Source organism: Rhinopithecus roxellana, chromosome 8 (assembly GCF_007565055.1).
Source record: "Rhinopithecus roxellana isolate Shanxi Qingling chromosome 8, ASM756505v1, whole genome shotgun sequence".
Classification (NCBI taxonomy): domain Eukaryota; kingdom Metazoa; phylum Chordata; class Mammalia; order Primates; family Cercopithecidae; genus Rhinopithecus; species Rhinopithecus roxellana.
The window spans coordinates 20,037,930-20,055,730 of record NC_044556.1 but is presented as its reverse complement, the minus strand read 5'-3'; the positions used below and the strand labels follow the sequence as shown (position 1 = coordinate 20,055,730).

At 42.5% G+C, this 17,801-nt stretch overlaps 1 protein-coding gene across 4 annotated transcripts in view; it reads right to left on the bottom strand.

The window, feature by feature from the left end:
- The window catches only part of BRDT (bromodomain testis associated), a 70,359-nt gene extending 53,093 nt beyond the window's left edge, over window positions 1-17,266 (bottom strand). Inside the window, exons 1-5 of one of the 4 annotated variants that reach the window (XM_010370377.2) lie at window positions 16,946-17,266; window positions 16,669-16,737; window positions 6,169-6,397; window positions 4,046-4,183; window positions 730-844 (exon numbers count right to left, since the gene is read on the bottom strand). In XM_010370377.2, coding sequence (XP_010368679.2) covers window positions 730-844; window positions 4,046-4,183; window positions 6,169-6,360 — 445 coding nt within the window. In that variant the 5' untranslated portion in view covers window positions 6,361-6,397; window positions 16,669-16,737; window positions 16,946-17,266. Of the gene's footprint in view, window positions 1-729; window positions 845-4,045; window positions 4,184-6,168; window positions 6,398-14,832; window positions 14,941-16,668; window positions 16,738-16,945 lie in introns of those variants that run through there. The other 3 variants (XM_010370378.2, XM_010370381.2, XM_010370382.2) reach the window with 3 other exon arrangements.
- Window positions 17,267-17,801: the final 535 nt, after the last annotated feature.

The following is a 17,801-nucleotide window of genomic DNA, read 5'->3' as shown; positions in this document are numbered from 1 at the left end:
CGAGATTGTGCCTCTGCACTCCAGCCTGGGTCACAGAGCAAAGACTCAGTCTCAAAAATAAAAAATAAATATTTTCTTGATACTAATGAGGAAACTAACATGGAATGACTAAGAACTTAAAGATTACACTGCTTAAGTGATCCAAAGATAAACCAACATTTACTACATTCTTGATTAACCTCTACAATAAATCTATGTGAATACTTAAGATTTTTGAAACACCATATTTAAACAATATGATTATTAGTTGTAAAGATGATTTCCTCCAAAGATTTTTGTGACTGAAGAAAAAGTTAAGAAAAAAAGACAATCTCCCAACCCAATACTAACATTTCATTCTCAGCTATGGAAATCTTTTCTAATGCAGAGAGCACTAGCAATTTGGGCATTCTTATCAGTACAGCACAGATACAAGATCCACTGAAAACAGTAGTAACAGCTATGATTTTCTGAATCCCTACTATGTGAATGGCATTATGCTATAGGAAAGCTGGCTCCAAGGCCAAAATCAATGCAGTCCTCACTATTTTTGAATGATACCCATCCTTGTGATCAAGGTTTGGCAGATTGTTTCAAATGGACATTTTTTATCAATAGAATAGGATGTAGGACTTCTGGATGTCTGTCTCCTTTGAGGGATTTACACACACACACACACACACACACACACGAGACACAGAGGGGAAAAAAACAGAGAGAGAACCATGAAGTGTTCACTTCCTGCCTTACCTTTCTTGATTCTTTCTTTACCACCCACAACTTGCTCTTGTTGTGGCATCTGAGATAATTTCTGCATAAACAGCTTCTCGAGAGCTTGTGCCATAAGAACAATGTCATCTCCAGGCTACAAAACATATTACATATACCATAAGGATAAACAGTATGGTCACTGTACCAAATGTTTTATTTTCAGGCCACTTTATTGAAGGCAGTAACAGTACTCCTAGATAGTATTCATCTCTTATCGAAAATAGTGAAGTTGATCACATTTTATTTTCTTATTCTCTATGGTTGAAAGCAGCTCACATTTAAAATTCTAGCATTCTACTCCTTCAACTTCTAAAAAGTACCCAAAGGGCTTTCTGAACACTAGAGAATTACAATCCAACCAATCCTACTAAATCAAAGAGGTATTAAAAATGAGAATTTCGGCCGGGCGCGGTGGCTCACGCCTGTAATCCCAGCACTTTGGGAGGCCGAGGTGGGCGGATCACGAGGTCAGGAGATAGAGACCATCCTGGCTAACACAGGGAAACCCCATCTCTACTAAAAATACAAAAAATTAGCCGGGCGTGGTGGTGTGTGCCTGTAGTCCCAGCTACTTGGAGGCTGAGGCAGGAGGATGGCGTGAACCCAGGAGGTGGAGCTTGCAGTGAGATCTCACCACTGCACTCCAGCCTGGGTGACAAAGCGAGACTCCGTCTCAAAAAAAAAAAAGAGAATTTCACCAGACATGGTGGTTCACGCCTATAATCCCAGCACTTTTGGAGGCTGAGGGGAGTGGATTACCTGAGGTCAGGAGTTCGAGACCAGCCTGACCAACATAGAGAAACCCTGTCTCTACTAAAAATACAAGATTAGACCGGGTGCGGTGGCTCACGCCTGTAATCCCAGCAGTTTGGGAGACTGAAGCGGGCGGGTCACCTGAGATCGGGAGTTTGAGACCAGCCTGACCAACATGGAGAAACACCGTCTCTACTAAAAATACAAAATTAGCCGGGCGTGGTGGTGCATGCCTGTAATCCTAGCTACTTGGGAGGCTGAGGCAGGAGAATTGCTTGAACTCGGGAGGTGGAAGTTGCGGTGAGCTGAGATGGTGCCATTGCGCTCCAGCCTGAGCAACAAGAGCAAAACTATGTCTTAAAAAAAAAAAAAAAAAAAAATTAGCTGGGTGTGGTTGCGCATGCCTGTAATCCCAGCTACTAGGGAGGCTGAGGCAGGAGAATCACTTGAACTGGGAGGTGGAGGTTGTGGTGAGCCGAGATTGCATCATTGCACTCCAGCCTGGGCAACAAGAGCAAAAACTCTTGCCTCAAAAAAAAAAAATATTCAATTTTTCAATCTTAACTATTTGCTTACAAGTCTTCCTCTGGCTTCAATTTACGACTGAGAAAAAAGTAAGTAATTTACAAAGCAACAGTTCTCTTAAATAAAGAGAACATTTATTTCTAAGTTAGGTAGCTCAGGAAAATTACTAAACTTCATTTAAAAATATTACATCTGAAAGGACCCTTTGGAATTGTAGTTAAATTAAAATGAAGTTGCCAATGGTATTGATTTTTTAAAAATCCACCTTGGAGCTAGATGCAGTAGTGTGTGCCTATAATCCCAGCTACTTAGGAGGCTGAGGTGGGAGTATCACTTGAGCCCAGGAGATCAAGTGAGTCTAGGTAACACAGTGAGTCCCTGTCTCAGAAAAAAAAAATCATTTGCATTGGCTAATAGTTTTAAATCTTTTTTATACAGATAAGCTGGCATTGGTAGTTTTCTCGGGAGCCAAATCAAACTTTCTATTACAATTCAGTGTCACTCACTAGTCATTCTGAATAAATGAAATGACAAATACTTAGAATTCTCATATTTAAATGAGATACAAGCTTTAAAATATTTAGATACCCTAGAACAGCTAGAAAAGGATACAGTACTATAGGAAATGGGAATACTATATGGAAAAAACCAAATACACAAATCCAATTTTATGGATGAGAGCCAATATGAAGATTAAGTTTAAAATCTCCACATACACTACACTCCAGTTTGGGTGACAGAGCAAGACTCCATCCCAAAAAAATAAATAAAATACAATAAAATCTCTACATACATCATATAGGCAAACTGATTAACACAAATCCAAGTACTATTACTGGGATAGAACAAAGAGCATATCTGATCTTTTTTTTGAGACGGAGAAACAAGAGACAGGGAAAGGCAAAAAGGGAGAGTCAAAGGACTCATCTCAGGAAGGTGGGTTTTTTTTTTTTGAGGAGTCTCGCTCTGTCACCAGGCTGGAGTGCAATGGTGGCATCTCGGCTCACTGCAACCTCTGCCTCCCGGGCTGAAACGATTCTCCTGCCTCAGCCTCCAGAGTAGCTGGGACTACAGGCACGCGCCACCATGCCCAGCTAATTTTTGTATTTTTGGTAGAGGCGTGGTTTCACCATGTCGGCCAAAATGTTCTCGATCTCTTGACCACATGATCCTCCCACCTCGGCCTCCCAAAGTGCTGGGATTACAGTTGTGAGCCACTGTGCCCAGCCAGAACATATCTGATCTTTAAATCAACTTGTTGTGAAGTTTAGAAGTAGGCAATTGGTTTGGCTTTTTAGGTTATGGCCAGGGGTCCATACTGTGAAAATTTAATGAAGATTAATATATACTAAGACTTTTCTTTTATCTCATAACTAAAATGACAGGAATGCAACAGAAAACATTCTGAAATACTTTATTCACAGAAACCAGCTCTCATTGGTATTTTTAAAAAACGTAACAAGCCACTACAGCTATTCAGGCACAAAAATATTATAGCAAATAGACTGAACAAGTATTGGTATGTGAAAATTATGAAATTCAGTGAAAAAGTATTGTCCTTAAAAATATGTAAAAGATCTTGGCCAGGCACAGTAGCTCACACCTATAATCCCAGAACTTTGGGAGGCCGAGGTGGGTGGATCACCTGAGGTCAGGAGTTCGAGACCAGCCAGGCCAACATGGTGAAACCCGTCTCTAACAAAAAAAATATATAAAAAATTAGCCTGGCAGGGTGGCGGGTGCCTATATTCACTGCTACTCGGGAGGCTGAGGCAGGAGAATCACTTGAACCTGAGGGCGGAGGTTGCAGTGAGCCGAGATTACACCACTGCACTCCAGCCTGGGTGACAGAGCCAGACTCCATCACACACACAAAAAATTATATATATACACACACACATATACGTAAAATATCTCAACTGAAGAGACTTGAAATCTGAAGTGATCACGATTTTATACATCTCTCTCCTATATGTAATGGCAAAAAATTAGCAAGTATAACATAAAGCTTACATACCTTGTTATATAAATAACAATTTGAGAACATTGTATTGAAGTCTTCTATACATTCTGAAGCCTTCACATAATATTTATTCTCCAAGCGCTTCTTAATTGTATTTAAATCCATTGGGTTTTTTATAATGGTATAATAATCCTATAGTTTTGAACAAATTCTAAATGTTAGTAAGAATGAATACACTACAACCATTGATATACAAAGAAATTTAATACACTATACACCTGTAACTAGAGAGAGAAACTGATTATCTTTAAAAAGCCATATTCTGGCTGGGCACAGTGGCTCACGCCTCTAGTCCCAGCACTTTGGGAGGCTGAGGCAGGAGGATCACTTGAGGCCAGGAGTTCAAGATCAGCCTGGCCAACATGGTGAAACCCATCTCTAATAAAAATACAGAAAATTGGCCAGGCGTGGTAGCTCACACCTTTAATCACAGCACTTTGGGAGGCTGAGGTGGGTGGATCACCTGAGGTCAGGAGTTCAAGACCAGCCTGCCCAACATGGGGAAGTCCCGTCTCTACTAAAAATACAAAAATAAGCCTGGCGTGAGGACGTGTGCCTGTAATCCCAGCTACTCGGGAGTCTGAGGCAGGAGAATCACTCAAACCTGGGAGGCAGAAGTTGCAGTGAGCCAAGATTGTGCCATTGCACTCCAGCCTGGGGGACAGAGCGAGACTCCGTCTCAAAAAACAAAACAAAACAACAAACAAACAACAAAAAAACCCAGAAAATTAGCCAGGTGTGCTGGCGCATGCCTATCTTCCCAGCTACTTGGGAGGGTGAAGCCCAAGAATCACTTGAACCCAGGAGGCAGAGGTTGCAGTGAGCTGAGATCATGCCACTGCACTCTAGTCTGGGTGACAGAGCGAGACTGTCTCAAAAAAAAAAAGGCCATATTCTAGAAACTAGAACCTTTAGTAATGAGAAACAAAGCTGACTGCTATGGCATTATTTTTAGATTTTTTTTTTTTTTTTAAAAAGCCAATAAAGATGAACAAAGATAAAAATTTCAGAATAAAATTATCCTTGAAAATAAAAAGGGCAGGAGAAATAAGAACCTTGTTTTTATGGCGTCTGACTCCATAGAATAAAATCGCAGCTTCAAGTTGACTAACTATATTGTAAACTACTCAACCATTGCATTACTGAATGGCTAAAAATTCCTAATGTAAGACCTAAAGTCAAATTCTGTATGTGATGTGACCAAGCCTGCCAGGAAGTGTCAAGAGAAACTTCACGGAAAAGGTAAAATTCAGGATAACTCTGCATCCAAAAGGTGAAGTGACATATACTATAAGAAAACATGCCGGGCGCGGTGGCTCAAGCCTGTAATCCCAGCACTTTGGGAGGCCGAGATGGGCGGATCACAAGGTCAGGAGATCAAGACCATCCTGGCTAACACCGTGAAACCCCGTCTCTACTAAAAAATACAAAAAACTTGCCGGGCGAGGTGGAGGGCGCCTGTAGTCCCAACTACTCAGGAGGCTGAGACAGGAGAATGGCATAAACCCGGGAGGCCGAGCTTGCAGTGAGCCGAGATCCGGCCACTGCACTCCAGCCTGGGCGACAGAGCGAGACTCCGTCTCAAAAAAAAAAAAAAAGAAAACATGTATTACAATTTATCACAACTTATTAAAATAAGAATGCGAATGCTCAGAAAAATAAGCTTTGTTTTTTTGGAAAAAAATTACTCATTGGGATAGACTTTAGTGATGCTAAATAAATCAGGTATTTGTTAAATATTTTTGTATTTTTAATTTTTGGAGATGGAGTTTTACTCTTGTTGCCCAGGCAATGGCGCAATCTCAGCTTACTGCAACCTCTACCTCCACCTTCGAGAGATTCTCCTGCCTCAGCCTCCTGGGTAGCTGGTATTACAGGCATGTGCCACCACACCTGGCTAATTTTGCATTTTCAGTAGAGACGGAGTTTCTCCATGTTGGTCAGGCTGGTCTCGAACTCCCAACCTCAGGTGATCTGCCCACTTCAGCCTCCCAAAGTGCTGGGATTACAGGCAGGAGCCAACGTGCCCAACAAATATGATTTATTAGAGACTAGCTATGTCTTACAGATATTTACAGGATTTTTTTTTTTTGAAACATAGTTCAAGACATACATACAGGCAACTTTAGTTTCACAGCATCCACAGGACGTTGAAAAGGCCATGAAAAACTATGCTTCCACAAATCCTTTAGGACAACTTTTTGTAGATACTGAAGTTGATTTGTCAATCGCCCATTTTTCTTGGTATTTATATACTCTGGTGGAGGAGGGTTAACAATAATAGCTGTTTGTCGACTTGGCAGAGACATTCTTAACTGCTTCGAATCCTGCTTACAAGTACATGTCCTGAAAAACAAAAACTGAGTACTTCAGAAGCACTTTAGGAATGGTTTCCACAGGAGCTGAAAAGCGTTATTCAACAGTAACAGAGGCCAGGCACAGGGGCACAGGCCTGTAATCCCAACACTTTGGGAGGTCAAGGCAGGTGGATCACCTGAGGTCAGGAGTTTGAGACCAGCCTGGCCAATGTAGTGAAACCCTGTCTCTACTAAAAATACAAAAATTAGCCAGGCGTGGTGGCGCACGCCTGTAATCCAAGCTACTTGGGAGGCTGAGGCAGGAGAATTGCTCAAACCCAGGAGGCAGAGTTTGCAATGAGCCAAGATCGTGCCATTGCACTACAGCCTGGGCAACAAGAGTGAAACTCTGTCTCAAAAAAGAGTAACAGACACTGTATTTTAAAGCACATGATAATTAAGACAGGATTAAAAAAAAAAAAAAGCCAAATGGCAAAAGAATCAATTTTTAAACAAACTTTTTCTATATAAGTAGTAAAAGTTTTACTATATATGCCTTAGTCTTGGATGTTTTAAATTATTTCAACATCTCAGTCTTTCTGCCTTTCAAAAAAACACAAGTTGAGGTCTTAGCAGGAAAAGTCTATGAATTCCCAGTAGGAAGAAATAACAAAATGTTAAAGACACGATCAGTGTGTCAGTATTCTACAACTGTTAATTCAACAAAGAGAAAAGCAAAGCAAAAAACTTTTCTGCCTAATTTGAAAAAAGTGATTGATTTATTTATGGTCTCTCTCTCTCTCTCTGAGATGGAGTCTCACTCTGTTGCCCAGGCTGGAGTGCAATGGTGCGATCTTGGCTCACTGCAATCTCCACCTCCCAGGTTCAAGCGATTCTCCAGCCTCAGCCTCCCAAGTAGCTATGACTGCAGATGCATGCCACCATGCCCAGTTAATTTTTGTATTTTTTGGAGAAAAATACAAATTTGTAAAATTTCTATTTTTGTATTTTCTGGTCTCAAACTCCTGACCTCAGGTGATCCACACACCTTGGCCTCCCAAGGTGCTGAGATTACAACCTTGAGCCATCATGAGCAGCCAGAGTGATTTTATTTTTATTTTTCTATTTTTATTTATTTTTTTGAGATGGAGTCTCACTCTACCACCCAGGATGGAGTGCAGTGGCACAATCTCCACTCACTGCAACCTCCGCCTCCTGGCTTCAAGTGATTCTCCTGACTCAGCTTCCTGAGTAGCTGTGATTACAGGCACCTGCCACCACGCCCAGCTAACTTTTATATTTTTAATAGAGGCAGGGTTTCACTACATTGGCCAGACTGGTCTGGAACTCCTGACCTCAGGTGATCCGCCCTCCTCGGCCTCCCAAAGTGCTGGGATTACAGGTGTGAGCCACTGCACCTGACCCAAAGTGATTTATTTTAAAACCAAATTTATTAGAGTAAAATGTTACTCGGTGGCACATATTGCTACATCTAGAATAAAATATTTTAAATTTCATAGGTGTTTCAGAAAGACAGTAATTAATATTCCTAGACAGCATCATTACTTTAAGGATAAAAATGGTACTACCAATGTACACATAATATGTCAAGTACATGAGCAAAATGAAAAGTAGTTATGAAATAATTTTGTCCACTTTTAGAGACCAGTGTTAACAGCCAATAATATATCTTTGTCTGCATTAAAGTAGTATTAGTTCTCACCTCCTGTTGCATATTAATCACTTGTAGATATTTTTGAACTGTGGCATAATACATACCAAAATTTACTATATTAACTCTTTTTAAGTGTACAGTTAAGTATATTCATGTTTTTTGTGAAACCAATCTCTAGAACTTTTTCATCTGGCAAAACAGTAACTATGCACATTAACCAACAAATCCTCATTCTTCTGTCCCACCCGTACCTAGCAACCTAGCAATAAATATATACACACACACACACACACATATATATATATACACATACACAACATACTTTCTGCAGTCTCATGGTTTCATTTTCTCCTTTTTTTTGAGTCAGGGTCTGACTGTCACCCAGGCTGGAGTGCAATGGTATGATCTTGGCTCACTGCAGCCTCAAACTCCTGGGCTCAAACGACTCTGCCACCTCAGCCTCCTGATTCTCTGGGACTATAGGTACATGCCACCATATCCAGCTCATTTTTTTTTTTTTTTTTTGTATTTTTTTTGTAGAGATGGGGTTCTTCTATGTTGCCTAGGCTGGTCTCGAACTACTGAGCTCAAGCAATTTGCCCTCCTTGGCCTCCCAAAATGCTGGAATTACAGGTAAGCCCACGGTTCCCTGCCTCATTTTCTACATTTAATTTTTTATTTGGAATTACTTCTGCTGGTATCTTTGGCTACAGACATTTCCCAGCCTTGATTTTTTAAAAAAAATACCTTGCCACACAAAAAACTTACACAAGGATGTTTATAGCAGCTTTATTCATAATTGTCAAAACTTGAAAATAACTAAGATGTCCTTAAGTAGGTGAAAGGGTAAATACACTCTACTACATTCATGCAGTGAAATATTATTCAGTACTGAAAAGAAATGAGCTATCGGCTGGGCGTGGTGGCTCACACCTGTAACCCCAACATTTAGGGAGGCAAAGGTGGGCAGATCACCCAAGGTCAGGAGTTCAAGACCAGCCTCGGCAACGTGGTGAAAACCCATCTCTACTAAAAACACAAAAACTAGCTGGAAATGGTGGTGAACACCCGTAATCCCAGCTACTCAGGAGGCCGAGGCATGAGAATCGCTTGAACCAAGTAGACAAAGGTTTCAGTGAGCTGAGATCCCACCACTGGACTCCAGCCTAGGTGACTGAGCGAGACTCCTTAAAACAACAACAACAAAAAAGACATGAGCTATCAAGTCACGAAAAGACATCGTGAAAACTTGAATGTCATTCTCAAAAAAAGGCAAAACTTGGCCAGGCGCGGTGGCTCATGCCTGTAATCCCACTACTTTGGAAGGCTGAGGCAGGTGGATCATCTGAGGTCAGGAGCTCGAGACCAGCCTGGCCAACATGGTGAGACCACCCTATCTCTAACAAAAATACAAAAATTAGCCAGGCAACGTGGTGCATGCCAGTAATCCCAGCTACTCAGAGGCTGAGGCACAAGAATTGCTTGAATCTGGGAGGTGAAGGTTGCGAGCCAAGGTGGCCCCACTAAACTCCAGCCTGGGTGACAGAGTGAGACTCTATCTCAAAAAAAAAAAAAAAAAAAAAGACAAAACTATAGAGATAGTAAAAAGATCAGCAGTTGCTAGGGGTTTGGAGAGGAATGAATAGGCAGAGAACAGGGGATGTTCAGGGCAGTGAGATTATGTTGTATGATATCATAATGGTAGATCCATTTGTCAAAATTTAAAGAATATACACCAAAACAGAAACTATGTAAACTATTAATGTTGGGTGATGACATGTCAATGTAGGTTCATTGATTGTAACAAACATACCACTCTGGTGCTGTACTTGAAACGGGATAGACGGGAACACTATATTCTGCTTAGTTTTGCTGTGAACCTAAAATCCTTTAAAACATAAAATCAATAAAATCTTTTTTTTTTTTTTGAGACAGAGTCTTGCTTTGTTGCGAATGCAGTGGCACGATCTTGGCTCACTCCAAGCTCTGCCTCCCAGATTCAAGCCATTCTCCTGCCTCAACCTCCAGAGTAGCTGGGACTACAGGCACCTGCCACCACGCCCAGCTAAGTTTTTGTATTTTTAGTAGAGATGGGGTTTCACCGTGTTCGCCAGGCTGGTCTTGATCTCCTGACCTCGTGATCCGCCTGCCTCAGCGTCCCAAAGCACTGGGATTAGAGGCATGAGCCACCGCGCCCGGCCAAAAATAAAATCTATTAAAACACACATACATACAAATCCTCTCCCACTATGTTCAGTGCTAACACAAGTTTTTGCTCTCCCACAAATCCTAAATACCTTAAAACATTCCATAATTCCATATCTCTCACTGGCCTTCCTCAGTTACCTTCCTAGACTTCTCTGCAGTATTTAACATGGCTAAGTACATAGTACCTATAAATTACCTATAAGTCTTTTTGCCAAAAATGTGCAATTGAATGTAATCAAGATTTTATTTCTAATTTTAAAATTTTTTTGGAGACAGGGTCTTGCTCTGTCACCCAAGCAGGAGTGCAGTGACTCAATCATGGCTCACTGCAATCTTGAACTCCTGGGCGCAAGGAATCCTCCTGCCTCAGCTTCCTGAGTAGCTAGGACTACAGGTATATACCACCATGCCTGGTTAATTATTTTTTCAGGGGACCGGGGAAGCCAGAGTCTCACTGTTTCCCAGACTGGTCTCAAATTCCTGGCTTCAAGTCATCCTCTCACCTCAGCCTCCCAAAGCTCTGGGGATTACAGATGTGAACCACCATGCCAGCCTAATCAAGCTTTTAGATTTAACTTTTATTTTACAGAAAATTCAGGGACAGAGCTGTGCTGTATGATGGCCCCTAGTTAACTATAACAATTTAAGTTTAAATCACCCAAAACTTAACAGAATTAAAAAACTTAGCCACATTTCAAGTGCTTAATAGCCACATGTGGCTAGCAGCTACTGTAGGAGACAATGCAGATATAGAACATTGCCATCACAGCAGAAAAGTTCTAAGGGACAGTGCTGGAATGGCCTATTTTACAAAAGTCAAGGCATTACAGAAAATAAGAAAAATGACTCTACATTAAGATCCATGACATACAACTCAGGAAAAGCAGGCGGGGGATGGGGGGAGGGCGGGAAGAGCCATGCTAGCCAAACTCAATTGGTTATTCTATATCAAATCTTGGTTTTAAAATATCAGCCATATTTCCAGCCAGAAAGGTGGCAAAGAAAAAGATCAGTCATAACAAACATTTTGAGACAACTAGGGAAATCTAGGGGATTGTTCATCTTGATAGATGTAATAGCAAGGTGTACAGAAAAAAATGTTAAGTGTTGCTTAAAAAACACTTGTGAGGTCATATCTGTAATATATCTTTAAAAGGCTTGTGGGAAGAAGGCTATACAGAAAAGCAAACATGGCAAAATGTTGACAACTGCTGACATACAGAGATGTTTTTTGTATTATTTTACCTTTCTGTATGCTTGAAAATTTTAGTAACAGCCTTAAATACACTGTAATTGAGGGCCACAGATGGCTTGAACATGAATGGACCAAACATTAACAAATAATTCTGATACCATTGTCACTGGGCAAAACAATAGCTAATATTTGATAATCTGATTATCTTCTCAGTGGTGAATTTTCTGTATTTCTTGGCTGCAGGCCCTGGTTTCTAGTGTGAAGCTCACTGTCCAGCAATATATGACTAAAAATTTTTCTTTTTATAATTTATCCACTGTCATTACCCATCTTACTGCTTCAATTACTTTAATCTGTTTCTTTTAAACATTTAAAAATGCGCTTATGTGGCTTTTTATACTTTGCAAATTTCTATGCTAAACAGCTGTCAATTTTACTATTTCACTTTCCCTAAAGCCTTTATTACTAATTTTAGCTTTTAATTTTTAATAACAAACAGAAAAAGCCACCACAAGAGTCCTATAAAATAACCCAAAAGAGGTTTTTGTTGTTGTTTTGTTTTTAGGACAGAGTCTCACTCTGTCTCCCAGGCCGTAGTGCCATGGAGCAATTTCGGCTCACTGCAACCTCTGCCTCCACGGCTCAAGAGATTCTCCTGTCTCAGCCTCCCCTAGTAGCTGGGATTACAGGGAGGCATTATACTACACCGGGCTAATTTTTGTATTTTTAGTAGAGATGGGATTTCATCATGTTGGCCAGGCTGTCAAACTCCTGACCTCAAGTGATCCACCTGCCTCAGCCTCCCAAAGCACTGGGATTACAGGATTGAGCCACCATACCCAGACAATTTTCATCTTAATGGTGGGTCCTAATCACTTGTGAAGTGTCAGAAGTAAACATTTTGGTTAATTTAAGGTTCTAAAAAGCACTTACACTTACATTCCAATATGCCACCTTAAGGAGGGAAAAAAAGTACAGAGTTACCATTATACTGGCAACTATAATCTGCAGTCTAACCCATCTAGGTAAAAGTCCTCTATTTTTTTGTTTTGTTGAGACAGGGTCTTGCTTTGTCACCCAGGCTGGAATGTACGATCACCGCTCACTGAAGCCTCGATCTTGGGCTCAAGCCATCCTCCCACATCAGCCTCCCAAGTAGCTGGAATGACAGGTGCATGTCACCACACCTGGCTAATTTTTGTAATTTTTTTTTTAGTAGAGACGAGGTTTCACATGCTGCTCAAGCTGGTCTTATTAAACTCTTGGTCTCAAGTGATTCTCCCACCTTGGCCTCCCAAAGTGCTGGGATTACAGACGTGAGCCACCACACCCAGCCTCCACTATTGCTTCTAATGTTTACAGTGATTTGTCATTTTGTTATTTCTGCTTTCAAAACATTTTTTGCCCATGGATATTATCTCTAGAAAGATGGGTCATACACGGTAGCTCATGTCTGCAAACCCAACACTTTGAGAGGCCAAGGTGGGAAGAACACTTGAGCCCAGGAGTTCAAGACTAGCCTGGGCAACATAGTGAGATCTTGTGTCTACACAAAATACAAAAATTAACTGGGCATCATAGAGCACACCTGTAGTCCCAGCTACTATGGAGGCAGAGGTGGGGGGATCACTTGAGCCCATGAAGTGGAGGCTGCAGTGAGTCATGACTGCACCACTGCACTCCAGCCTAAGTGCCAAGAGAACTTGCCTCAAAAAAAAAAATAAAATAAAATAAAATAAATGCCAAGCATGGTGGCTCACACCTACAATCTCAGCACTTTGGGAGGCCAAGGCAAATGGATCACCTGAGGTCAGGAGTTTAAGACCAGCCTGGGCAACATGGTAAAACCCTGTCTCTACTAAAAAGACCAAAATGTGCCAGGTGTGGTGTCACATGCCTGTAGTCCCAGCTACTTGGGAGGCTGAGACAGGAGAATCGCTTGAATCCAGAAGGGGGAGGTTGCAGTGAGCTGAGATCATGCCACTGTACTCCAGCCTGGGCAACAGAAGGAGACTGGGTCTCAACAAACAAACAAAACAGGGAGGAGAAGAAAACAGTACATTAAAAAAAAAAAAAGATGTGTCATAAGCAGATGAAATCTAATGTCAAGAATTCAATGTTGCATAGTAACCACTCATTACAACTGTTCAAAAACAATGTATCATAATTAAAAGTTCAATTCACTTTGTTGAAGACAATCACATAATAGTATAGCATCCCCTTGTCACATCAGTCTATGGTTCCATGAACAAATTGCCTGAAAACCACATGCTTCTTCCCCCCTCAGTAATTCTCAAAATAACCTTGGGAACTCTGAAAAGAATCTTTTTCTTGCTGTCACCCAGGCTGGAATGCAGTAACATGAACCCGGCTCACTGGAACCTCTGCCTCCCGGGTTGAAGCGATTCTCCTGCCTCAGCCTCCCAAGTAGCTGGGATTACAGGCACCCGCTGTCACACCTGGCTAATTTTTGTATTTTTAGTAGAGACGAGGTTTCACCATATTGGCCAAGCTAGTCTTGAACTCCGGGGCTCAAGCGATCTTCCTGCCTCAGCCTCCCAAAGAGCTGGGATTACAGGCGTGAGTCACAACACCGAGCTGACAAATTTTTGAATTCCCTCAGTGATTACTAACCACAAAGATGGATGTATTAAATTGTGTTGCCCTATGTGCATACTTGAGTCTCCGGAAACAGTACAGCATAGAACTAAAGAGCTGGAGGTAAAAAGTAACCTGGCCCTTGATGACTAACTCCAAATCCTACAACATCAAATGAGCAGTCCCCAATCTAAGGGAGAAAACAGTTTCTGCAAACTTAGATCAGGCTTCAATTTGGGCCAGAGGTAATTAATAGAAATGAATTACAATGTTTATTCCTTACAATGACTCAATCTTCTCATTTGCTTCTCCCTTCAGTCTAAGGATGAGGCGATTTTCTATCTAGAACTCTTTTCCCAGGGACTTTAGATAACACTCCCCCTTCACCCCTGGAAGGCCTTTGGTCCCTCTTTTTTTTGGGTAGAGATGGGTCTTACTATGTTACCCAGGCTGGTCTTGAACTCCTGGGCTCAAGCACTCCTCCACCTGCCTCAAGCTCCCAAAAGTGCTAGGATCACAGGTATGAATCATTATGCTGGTTCATCTTTTCTGTATCTTCAACAGATGTCCTGGTCCATCTTTTCTGTACCTTCGACATTTATCTACTAGCTTCCCTCCATATAAACTTTGTCAAGTCTCCTTTAAAATTCTTCCCTTAATCCTATCATTTTCTTGGGACCTCAATCTTTTCTTCCATACCTCATCCCAGAGCATCCTGAGAAACTACATTGTCTTTACAGCCTACTTCACACTTGGCTTTTCCCCAACATTCCTCTAAAACTCCCCTTACACTAAGATTAACACTTACCATACTAAATTGTTAAATCCAATGAATTATTTTTGACTCTTAACTTGACCTCCCAGGAACATCTGTCACTAAACTATTATGACTCTTAAAATGCTCTTCTGGTTTCCAGGATACCATTTTCCAAATTCTATTTGTTCATTTATTGAATATGTACTAACATAAAGCACCTACAAAAGGTGCCAAAGCGTTGAGCTAGAATTTGGGGATACAGTCTCTTTGCAGAGTTTTTTGTATTTTTTATAGAGATAGGGTCTCAGTGTATTGCCCAGGCTGGTCTCAAACTCCTGAACTCAGGTGATCCTCTGACCTCGTCCCCCCAAGGTGCTGAGATTACAGGTATGAGCCACTGCACCTAATTTTTTTTTGTATTTTTAGTGGAGATGGGGTTTCACCATGTTGGCCAGGTTGGTCTTGAACTCCTGGCTGCCCGACTCAACATGCCAAAGTGCTGGGATTACAGTTCTGAGCCACCTCAACTTCCCCCCTTTTCCATCTTTTTTTTTTTTTTTTTTTTTTTGCAATGGAGTCTCGCTCTGTCACCCAGGCTGCAGTGCAGTGGCACAATCTCAGCTCACTGCAACCTCCACCCCTCCAGGTTTAAGCAATTCTCTACCTCAGCCTCTGGAGTAGCTAGGATTACAGGCACATGCCACCACGCCCAGCTAATTCTTTGTATTTTTAGTAGAGACAGGGTTTCAACATGTTGGCCAGGCTGGTCTTGAATTCCTGACCTCGTGATCCACCCTCCTTGGCCTCCCAAAGTGCTGGGATTACAGGTGTGAGCCACCGCACCCTCCCTGCCTTTTTTTTTTTTTTTTTTAAATTACATCTATACACCCTACCCAGCCCCTGCAGCCCCGCCACCCCACCTTATGCCAATCTCAGCCACTCCAAAGTATCAAATACATGGGCACAAATGAATGCTGAATATAATTTAAATATTCCAGATACTTACTCTTTTCCTATTCTCCATCCAGTAAACCACTGCTTTTGTTCAATCACTAGTCACCATATGAATTATGCAATGGTGTTGCTTAAGATCACACAGTTCAACTCACTATCCTTCATGCTATATAAACCCCTTTATAATCTGCCCCCTTGGCCATCTTACTAGACTCATCTCTTGCTACTTCACCAATTTCCAACACTGTCAGCCACAGTGAAGCAGGGTACCTGTAGTACCAGCTACCCAGTAGGCTTAGGTGGGAGAATCGCTTGAGGTCCGGAGTTGAGGTTGTAGTTGGCCATGACACTGCCTGTCAGTAGCCCCTGACTCCAACCTGGGCAACGTAGCAGGCCTTTTTTTTTTTTTTTTTTTTTTTTTTGAGACGGAGTCTCACTGTCATCCGGGCTAGAGTGCAGTGGCCTGATCTCAGCTCACCGCCACATCCACCTCCTCCCGGGTTCAAGCAATTCTCCTGCCCCAGCCTCCCGAGTAGCTGGGACTACAGGCGCCTACCATCACACCCAGCTAATTTTTGTATTTTTAGTAGAGACGGGGGCTTCATTACGTTGGCCAGGCTGGTCTTGAACTCCTGACCTCAGGTGATCCGCTTGCCTCCGCCTCCCAAAGTGCTGGGATTACAGGGGTGAGTCACTGCGCCCGGCCTCTTCTATCTTAATTCTTAATACAGGCCAGCGCGCCTGTATTGGGCCTTGAGGTAAGGCCCACCACAATTCTGCAATACCCAGAAGACGGTTCAGCATGTTCCAGGGGCTTAATAAAGTTAGTTGAATAAATAAATGAAACAAGAACCCAAACTTCCCCGTCCCAAATGACCACTTGGAGAATAAACACAAAACGCCAGCGCAAGCTGAAAGCTAAAAGCTCCGTACTTTCTCTTGCATTTCCAAAATTACAGTACAGGCAGCAGCGATCCACACCAGTCCAAGACCTAAGAAGAACTACAAAGACCATGAGTATATTTCAAAATGGGAGGCGTCAGTTGGACAACTGGACCTCCCGCTCCCTCGCCCCAACCTCATCCTTCCCAGCCCTCCCTTGAACAAAAAACCAGACATTTAGGGGGAAGGAGGGAGAGAGAGAAAAAGATCCCTTGGGGGCAACGAGTCTGAAATTGGTAAGGCCAAAGGAAAGTCACTGGCAACTCACCTGGGCTGCAGGCACGAAGTCGGGGTGGCCTTCTCAACTGCCCGGACTGTCGTACGATGTTGATGGGGTGGGGGAGGGGAGAGGGGAAAAAACGGTTGTTCCCACCCAAGGCCGCACCTCGGGGCGGGCCTAAGGCAACACTCCCTGTGGAGGGTACGTTACCTGTAATGTTACCTGTATATTACAAAACGAACCTTACGTGACTGCCCCTTTTTGGCTGCACAAAATTAAGCGGTGCAGGGCAACAGTACTCCGCAGTTCCTCACTGCCAGTTTTTGTTCTAATGGTGGCCGCTAGGCGACTGCGACAGGCGCCTTTATAGGAGACACCCCGCGGGCGGCCTGCCCATTGGTCTGAACCCGTCACGTGACCACACCTACCCCCACCCCCCACCCCCCCGCCGGGCGGCGCAAAAAAGGTGTAGGAGTCTGAGCTGGGTAGCTTAGGCCTCATAGGGCAGGCAAAGTGGGCTGGGGTCATTACCGTGCAGGGGAGGGGGGCGGGGGGGGGGCGTTTAGCAGTAGGAGCGCTACCCTCAAGGCGTTTGCTGTTAACACAACGTTTTCACTAATCAGTTAGCCTAGTAGAGGTTCTTGAGTTTTGGCTTCTGATGTTTTCGTCGTTTTCACACTTTTTTTTTCCAGCCTTCTCCACAGTTTCTGTCTCTTGCACGTAATGAGTGCTTGATCAATATTAGGTAGCAGCTGAGGCTAGAGACATGATCTCATTGGGTTTAAAGTGGCAATTTAAGAGCTGTTTCGCAAGCTGCGTGCTGATAAGTGAGTGATTTAGGGTTTTGAGTCTTCGCAACTACCTCTTGATGGTTTGCAGATACTTTAAAGGTGCTAACATGTAT